This window comes from Tubulanus polymorphus, chromosome 11, assembly GCF_964204645.1.
Source record: "Tubulanus polymorphus chromosome 11, tnTubPoly1.2, whole genome shotgun sequence".
NCBI classification, from domain to species: Eukaryota; Metazoa; Nemertea; class Palaeonemertea; order Tubulaniformes; family Tubulanidae; genus Tubulanus; species Tubulanus polymorphus.
The window spans coordinates 10,781,647-10,791,354 of NC_134035.1; the positions used below are offsets into that span (position 1 = coordinate 10,781,647).

At 40.4% G+C, this 9,708-nt stretch overlaps 1 protein-coding gene across 1 annotated transcript; it reads left to right on the forward strand.

Moving 5' to 3' along the window:
* The first annotated feature begins 5,387 nt into the window (after nt 1-5,387).
* Nucleotides 5,388-8,800, forward strand: LOC141913310 (protein Vhl-like). The gene is made up of 2 exons (XM_074804807.1): nt 5,388-6,414; nt 7,016-8,800. Exons 1-2 carry the CDS (start codon nt 6,099-6,101, stop codon nt 7,165-7,167), a joined length of 468 nt encoding a protein of 155 aa, XP_074660908.1. The 5' UTR covers nt 5,388-6,098; the 3' UTR covers nt 7,168-8,800.
* Nucleotides 8,801-9,708: the final 908 nt, after the last annotated feature.

The window sequence follows — 9,708 nt, forward strand, 5'->3', positions numbered from 1 at the left end:
CCTAGGGGGATTATTACCTTTTACTATTATCTACATTATCAGTCACGACCCCGTATGTTACGTAATAACACAAATCCGAAGACGAAATGATAGAATCGCGCATTATGATTTAAAAGAGAAAGGCATTCAACCTGTATTGGCTATGGAGAGCCGCTAGAAATACGTTTTTATTTCTTTCTGATAGATTCGTGGATAAACAGCGTCTCTGCGCCGTGTGCGAACAATCCAAAGTGTTGCGACCGACGCCTCTGGCTCGAGCGAAATGAGAAACTTTGAAATGCAGCTCGATGCAAAAATGTTTTTGAGCTCTAAACGGCAACATAACGTCTAGCCCGCGGAGTTGAATATGGTTACTGGCACGTTATCAAAGGGTTGGCACTTTCGTAGTTCTACGGCGGTATCGCAGTCAACGGATCGCTTTTCACAGCCGCAGAACAAACTGTGTGCACGTGAACTTGAAAATCAGGTCAATGCTTTTAAAGTAAACATAACGTCTTGCCCGCGGAGTTTAATATGGTTACTCTGATTCGCAGTTTTTTTTCACACCAGGCCCCAGTTCCACAGTTGTGAGTTAGAGTTAACTCTGAGTTAAAGTTAGTTCATTTTCAATGTTTTAACTCACAAATTTTAACTCACGACTGTGGAACTGGACCCAGCAGACCAAAATGCGTTTTGTTTTTTCTCCCCTAACCTCCATTTTACATGTAGCCTACAATTCATATTCTAACATTGTTTGAAGCCCACGCGCGTCTTGCTTATCTAATTACTAGATTGAAACTGACTTGATCTATTGAAGTGTAAAGCGAATGATGAAGATACATTGAATTTAGCGGATTTCTCGCTGTGTTTAGAAGAGTTCGCGAGGGGGTCATTGATTAAAAGCGTTTTGTTTCTATTACTGATTCGTGAGATTTTAAAATTCAGCGCCGCTTAGAAATATTCACCTCAGATAGAATTAAATCTCGAGGCAAGCGCCTTCGCGATGAATGCCCGCGGCCACGTTGGCTTTTGAGCTATCTAATCCCTTAACAAATTACACCGTAAATTGATTATGTATTTATCTTAAAACATCTTTCATCTTGAAGTCGAGAAAAAGGCTCGCCTTAAGGTTTAAGGACTTTGATCAGCAATTCGTTTGATACCGAGAGATTTCATCTTACTTATCCGCAAAGAATACTTTGTTTATATTTTTTCCAATCGCTCGGTATATACTTGGTCAGTAAAGAAAAAAATCCAACCGTCAAAAATTCATATCTGTATAAGCAAACGAGGCACGTAGGCCTTTTTGAATATCATATCAAAGTGGTTGAATGTAAGCTTTCTTATATCAGTATCCAGGCGTAAATATATAAGTCGATATCAGCACGCGTCTGCCCGAAAAAAATCCATCACATTTCGCTCGCCAAAATAAAATCAACGAGATTGAAACGCCAAGGATGTAAGCGACGCAGCTCGCGGGTGCATAAAATAAGACCTTTAGATGTTTTAAGTCACAAAATAAGCGGCATCAACTTGAAAATCTCCGTATTGAGTGCCGGTGAGGATTTCAAAGCGTTCGTTCTCGCTGCGAAGATTAGCATTCTGCGTTTTCCGTCGCGGAATAAAAGACAATCCTATTCTGAAAATGTACGCGCGACTTGCCGAGGAAAAAACGAGTTTTCCTCACTTTTCCTGATGTTGATCGTCGAGCGAAATCGTCGCCGATTCCAGCCACGTATTCGCTCAGAATAATGTACAAAACGAAACGAACGTGTATCCTATTACGATTCAAAGAATACTGTCAGCGCAAATGTTATCATTATCCGACATATCATCCTATAACGGTATCTAGAAATTGACGATGGCGCTCCATAAATATTTGAATAAGTTGATGATATGAATCCAAATGGATAGAGTTAAGAATGATGTCGTCTTATTAAGATATATGGCAATCTGATATCATACTATGCACGTTCTACGAGCGTCACCAGGGGGATTTGGGGTTGCAACCGACCCCCTTTTTTAAATTTAGGATCCACTCATTTCATTAAAAAGGCCACAATCTTCAAATGATTTTTTCATTGGGACTCGAACCTATAAGATCGACTAAGATGATTGGTAAACGCATCCGAGGCACCTGATATTCAAAATCTTCTAAGGGAGAGGGCGCCTCAACCTGCTCTGGGATAGGCTGGCTCCGTTGGTGCCCGTGTTCTACGTATTGCCGATTTAGACTCCCCGCTAAAAAAAAGGACAAAATGATCTTCAACCTTGTAATATAATTATTTCCAAAATTTCGATGTATCAAATTAGGCTTCCAAGAAAATTAACCCCAATCAGTCGCTAAATTTGACCGTCGATCACACAACTATATCTGAACTTCGATTTCTGATTTCAAAATCAAACCCCCTGGTTCGCTCCCGGCGGAGGAGTGGTGGCTTTGTGAGGGACACTCAATAAAAAAAAATCAAACGAAATTTACCTAGCAAATATATAACTAAGAGAGTCAATCCCTATTTTAAGACATCTCTGGTTTGCCCATGTGCTTCTCTAACATGGCTTCCTACGTGTATGTACATATATATCATATATAGGAAGCGAGATGGTTAATGGAAATTGAAGTCGATAATTAGGAAGTACGCCATGAAATCTAAAATACGAATTGCCGCTGGCATGTAGGGTTTGACGAAAATGTTCATGATCACTTTAGGGGAGTGCGTGAATTTGCTCGAGAGGTTCTCCCGCGGGACGCGACTGCAGAGGGCAGGATTCGGCTCGGCGTCTTTAAAATCGTGTCGACGCCGCCGCGTTCCGCTCCCCGTAGAACCGGATAAATGAAGTATACGTCAAAAATCGTTTAACCTTTACGTCGAAATAAAAGCTTGCCCGTTGATCCGCGTGGAGTTCTTTAAAACGATGTTTCGAGAACCGTTTTAGCCTACCTGGAATAATTGAAGCTTTCAGCTCGCGGATATTATTCAGACCGGCAAGCGTCGTTCGTCGTAAATATCATCAGCAGAGCGTGAAAATATTTCTCATAGTTTTCACGATTTCCTAGGATTTGTCTAAAGTGATTAAATTCGCGATTGAGAATGATAATTGTTCGTAGTTCCTGTGTATGTATGTAGCAAACAGAACAAGAATACTAACTTGAAAGTTAATTGACGCCTTGTGAAATAATCGCTTAAACTTATCGACAAAAAAATAATATAACATTAATTTTAAGGATCAATAAAGATATCTTGGATTTGAATAACGATAGTTCAATTGAATTGATCGGCAACCAGTCTAGCCCCGATATATTGTTGACGTGGTGCGCATCCTCTCAAATATAACTATCAGATTTTATCGAAAATATAAGTTATGAGTTATGAGTACAATTACGAAATAACCGCGGTTGCAATTCACGATTGTAATTTTGATTTTGAAACGCCAATTTTGATGACGCAGTGCACGTCGAATCGACCCTGTATAGACGTGTGTACTGTTTTAGTGACGTGAGAGATACGCTCTTCACGCGTGTATATAATCTGCATAATAAACATTACTTGCAATGGCGATCTGCGTGGAATCAGTGATCATATTCCAGTATAATTACCTCGTATATCCTGCCATAATCAAGAGGCAAAAATTATTTTCTTTTCATGAGCGTAGCAATCGACGATAATACAGGGTGTCCCATTAATTACTATACATAAAGAACTGCCTGTATCCTCCACATGTCTTAATGAAATGTTTCGATTTTCCACCAAATGATAGAATGTAACGGTACTTTTTGATTATTATCGTGGTTGGTATGGTAATTTGCTTAGTGTATATTGCGGCTACTCATTATTGAACCAGCCATTCGTGATTTAATTGAAACAATATTTTACTGCGGATAAGATTAGATGAAATTCTATAATAGCTTTTTTAATCGGGCGAGTTACTTTGCTGGTGATATCAAAAGCATCTGTGATAAGTTGATGGTGTTAAACGCGTAGATAAGTTTGTTAGGTGCGTCGCTACGACACACCGCATACGTAGAAGCGATCGTCGAAAAGATGGATGCGCCATTTTCCCGAAGCCGCGTGTAACGGGTAAAGTAACCGCCTGGTTCGTTGTTCCCGGTAGGCGTGTCAAAACTAATAAATCGAATGAAATAAGAGGGACAGTTCAATACCAGAAAGATCCCCCTGGAAAATATAGCCTCCGTTAGAAAATCCATTTTAGCTATAGTATTTAGTATTGGCATAGAAGAGTTAACCAGTTCACGTCGAGTCCCAAACAAGTTTGTTTGTATTATGTAGGTATGTACGTGAAAGTGTGGAGATAATGGATATACGCCGTATAGAAAACCGATTCTGAAAAAGATAGGAAATATGTCGCCGAACTACAAGAATACAATATCTGTGAAGCATCGGAATTTATGTTACTGAGGGTAGATGACCATCAACGGCGACGCACTATCGAGTCATCGTGTCTACTTCTGTGTTGAAGATGAGTCTGGTTTGCGGGGGTCTTATAGTAACATATATATCTCTCTGTCTCTCTCTGTGGATTAGGAGAAATGATATAGAGATCTTCGCTTAGGGAATTAAACGAGTGATTCGAGGAGTTGATGCGTCGACTACGCAAAGAAACTCTTTTAGGAACAAGCTATTTGTGGTCGAAATCGCTAGAATCAGCCGAAAGCGAACATTTGTTTTGAATAACGACTTAAAAAATGTCGAAAGCATCAGATTCGGGATCTCCTATTACGAGTATATGAGATACTGTCTGGGAAAGGTTTAGATTTAATTCTAAGCCTCAGTAATTGAAAAGACTGACGTTTACTTTTTTAATCGCGGGTATTGGATTTCGTATATACTCGTCTCACTGTATAATCATATAAGGCCATTCATTCTAGATGACTTTTAATCGGATTACAGAGATATTCTAACGGCTTTTGCAATGATTAAAAACCAGTTTGAAAAAGCGCAACCTAAATTAAGCCACAAGTTTCGAGATATGAATCGGCAAACGTAGACCACAGTCCTGTCAATATGCACTATACAACCGGCATCTTTTTGAGTTTGAAATATATGCGACGTATGACGCCATATGTTGTAGCTCCCGATTCGGTTGGGCGCTGATTTTTGAGATCGATGATATTCTATTGACAATGTAGAAACCTGTTATAGGAAGGAAATGCGTAACACATGTTTGGAATTCAAACTGCTGCCACAAGGCATATCATACACACACAAAAAAATGCGCTGGAAGCTGAATGGTTCTGTAAACGAAAGGGACGTAACCTAAAAGCCACCGGGAAGTGAATTAATAAACAGTTTTCCATATATGAGACGAATTAGTAATACGTGGAAAAACCATACAAAAAAATCATTAAAACTCAAATGATTATCGGATATAGAATAACAGTGTTCTCCGTTTCATCTACGTGACTGCTGGATCCCGCGTGTGAATGCAGCGATAGTTCGTGCGAAAAAAAAACTCCATTAGATATTTACAGTCGACACTATTTCTGGCATAAAAGCATCGTTTATTTCGTTAATTTCCAATGATCCCGCTCTTCGTGATACCGGACTATGTCAACAGAACTATGCAGGTGTCGATGACAAAAAGCTCACTGCACCAATCGACGGCTGGGGTAAATACGACGAGTTCGTCAAAACGCACTGATGCCCATTGCTGTTATCTATAGTTCAGAAGCTTTTAACGTTTTCCTCGCTTTAACGTAACTGGATAAATATACACTAGTTCAGAGCGTGAATGATATTTATAACTTGCTGGATAGTGTCTTAAGGAAGTCAGTATTCAGGCTTGTGGGTTAATGTTAAGCAAGCATTGTTCCCGACGCGCGCAGTCGAGGTAGGCCTATTCCAGTATTACGCATGGCAAAGTAATAATCTGTTACAATAAACGGCTGTGTTTTTCATGGTAGGCCTATAAACGTTAAACGACCCACAACCACATGTCCACATTTAAAACCATCTGACTATTTTTATCGACAGCGATTGTTGACTTCGCGCAAACGAACATTACCGATTCGTCATTTAACGTTTGAAGTATAAGGATTTCGAAGAGAAGGCCGTTTCGATGTCTTGATCCGAACCGTTCAATTTGACGAATCGATCGATATGTACATAGACGAGGGAAGCGATGTCGACGCCGACAGCCTTCCGAAATCGATGTATTCGGACATGCCGACCGTAGTCAATTTCGCGAACACGTCCGAACGAACGGTCGACGTGGTTTGGCTGGATTTCAACGGACGCATGGTGTGGTACTACACGCTGGAGCCTACCGACTCGGTCGAGATGCAAACGTACGTGACACATCCGTGGGTGTTCATCGACAAGTATTCCGGCGCCAGGATGCGGGCGAATAGAAACATGGTCTATCATCCTACACCAAACAACGGCAACGTGCCGACAGTATTGATTCACATTCCTGGTACGTAGGCCTATTAGAATACAAAAATTATACTTTTTGAAAATAATGTTAAAATTAAAAGAGATACAGTTGGAAAAGGTCTCCAAAAACCGTGCTTGGGATGAGTCATTAAAGGACGCAATTGTTGAGACAAATTTTTATGTTTATTTCATGAAATTCACTATCAACCCCCAGATATAACGCCTCTCAAAAAGTGCTACCCTGCTTAGCACCTACGACTGAAGAGAAACCCACAATATCACATTAATCAACTGTTATTGTTTTTTTCTCGCGTTTCGAGTGGAATCCTTCCAACAATCTCCAAAGTTACATGAATTTACATGTATAACAGTTATGGTTGTCACAAGAAAACAAAACAATTGTTTGAAATGATAGATATTCATCAAGACTGTAAATAGTCTCTAACTATGTTCAATCTGTATTCCTTCTTGAAACATATACAAACTAACCTTCGATATAACACCATGTTCTCCTTTCCCGCCAAATTCCTAAATGAGCTATGTGGGCGGCACTTCGGAACTTGACCGTATTATGTTTACTTTCATATCTAAAAGCTAGTTATTGGCAAAAAGTTATTGGTCATCATTTTGTTATATTTCAGTGTACAAGTTAAAAGAACGGTGCTTACAGGTTGTCAGCAAGGCGCTGCACGAGCGAACAGACGCCGAAAAACTGGACATACCGACGACTCTCAAACACGACCTGCTCAACTACGCGCCTATTCAAATCGAAGCCCAAATAAACATAGGCTAAGTCGAGCTTAATTAACATATGTGAACTGTTTATTTCTCAGAGCGCGCGGATTTTCTCGACTTTCCTTCAGATTCTTTCTTTAGATAAGTAAAAAATGTAAGAAGCTTTACCGAACCGGCTCGAAGCTGTTTTAGCGCTTCTCGCGCTAAGCTAGTACAGTATTAAACATCATATTACCTCCTATCAATGTCTGTGTATAGGTATATATGCTGAATGTTCTGTTCGAGAAAACCCGATTACTTTTTCTTGTGTGGAGTCTGTATCTAGCATCATTTTATAGTGACAATATTGTATTTGATGCGATTATGGAGTATTACATATATACTGTGATTATGGGGTGATATATATGCTGTGATAATGGGGGTGGTATAGTGATATGGAAACCCCATACCTTTGTTCTAACACGGCTTCATCGAGAGTTTCATAAGCCGCAATCACGCGAGTGTTTTTGGCCCGGGCCAAATTTGGCACCATCGAAAACGTCGGACCAGGCCCGAACTAAATTTCAGCACGGGAAAATTTATTGCACGTGAATTTCCACTGGTCCCGGAAGTGACTCACTTTGTTTGGTATTGACTGAGTGGTTTGCGTGTGAACGCGTGCGCGGATCAAATTTGGCTCGAGCCTGATCCCTTGCCAATTTGGCCCGGGCCAAATCGTCTCCGTTTGATCACGGCTATAATCTCTTCATACTGAAAAAGATTGTGTACTTACACGGTGCAAATTGCCTATCTTTTGTTTGTTTCATATATGAGAAATTTCTAGGCAGAGGCTGCGAAATCGAGCGGCTAAATGGCTACCGAGCTCTAAAGGAAACGACTGTATGTACTACCAATACAACTACGATTCCTACAATTCCTACTATCTACTTCGATATAGGAATGTGTACCATGAAAACGGTAGGAACATTATTTTCCGTTAGTGTGGAAGGTTTCGCATTTCCGCCGTTTGCCATCTACGATATGCGATTATAGAAACAAATCACGACGGAGTCATACTATTTCTTGGTGTAAGATTCATCAGGATTTTCATCGCAGATGATTTAAGCTTGCGTTAGAGATATTGGAATATCATTTTTCTAGTGTAAAGAGATACAATATTCAATATAGCGAGGCTATTTCAATTCATCGCTGGACATGAATATGAAACTACAGTCCGAACTAAAAGCGAGAAAAATAAATATATATCTGAGATATAGCATGAACATGTAAAAGATATAGAGGAAAGTTGGTTAAGCGTGCGTGAGTCTTGCACTTTCCAATCGGTGTCGGGGACGACTGCTTACCCGTGCGGCCACAAATTATAGGGTGATTTTTAACAGGAAAATGATGCGTAGATTCGTAACTGACCGATGTCTTCGTGTCGTTTCTACTTAAAAGGACAAATTCGACGGTGCCAAATCGATCGCTGCACATATGATTATACCTGCCCGCCATCTATCGGAAAAAGTCGAGTTGCGTCGTTTTTTCGATATTTTCCGATTTTTGCTTTGGTAATCGAGGGTAATAATAACAGATTATACGGATAAGCATTGCAATAGCATCTGTGTTATGGTCTTTCAATAATTTTAGTCATTAACATAAGGATGTATTTCTCGTATCCTACTGAAAGGAACTAAACATTATTTTGTCATATGGGATTTGTTTGCGATGTATATACATGTTCTAACTGTGATAATGAAAATAAATTACTATATGAATAATCTCATAACTCAAACCACTAATCAATTCAGTTGTACTGTAGTATGTATCTCGTTTCAGTCATTTTGCGATGTCGCTATGGAACCAGTTCCACCATATCATGGGCTTAAGTTTGGCCTTGGCTTTGAGAGCAGAATCAACTAGTTCAAACCGAGATCCGAACGACGACATTGCCTGGTTGTTCGCGACGATTTCCAAGGAAAACACTAGCTGGAAACCGGTCGTAAAAAAAAACCCGGCCTTTACTCAGAAATGGCCAAACCGGACATATTAATATGACTCCGACAAAAACGACATTTTTATGGCTTCTAACGTATTTTCCAAACCACAACTCGGACTTGACTTGCGTCTGACCAATTCTGTCGGTCCCAGTTAATCCGAGTTGCGGGCAATGCTTACTTAAATGAATATTGCCGATGAGATGTCGAACGCCAATGTGATAGATGGCGTAAGCGACGGTATCGATCCAGTCGCTCAGCGACGGTATCGCAAGCTTTTACGTGTCTACGCGCGGCGCGCAAGACGGGTTTCCCGTGATACCCCGCCGTATCCGGTCACGTGACGAAGATACGGAAACTTGAGTTATTTCAAGCGGTAGTTGTGATCTCGTCCGAATCGCGATATCTCGCGTGATAAATCATACCGGATTTAATACACCAACCAAGGCGCACGCAAAACCCACGATCACCGCCTTCATCGTTCGAAACGGTTTAGTTCGTCGATCTCGCGTCGATCGCATTTTGGAAATAACCGGCGATCACGCTCGCATCGAGTTATATATAATTCGTTTAGCGAAAAGAGTAAAAGAATAAAACGAGCTTCGTGTATCGGATATATTTTT

Excerpts from the sequence above, each read along its gene's own strand:
- LOC141913310 (XM_074804807.1), top strand. The coding sequence starts at position 6,099 with ATGTACATAGACGAGGGAAGCGATGTCGACGCCGACAGCCTTCCGAAA. Across the intron at positions 6,415-7,015 it reads AGTATTGATTCACATTCCTG|TGTACAAGTTAAAAGAACGG; the intron begins GTACGTAGGCCT and ends GTTATATTTCAG.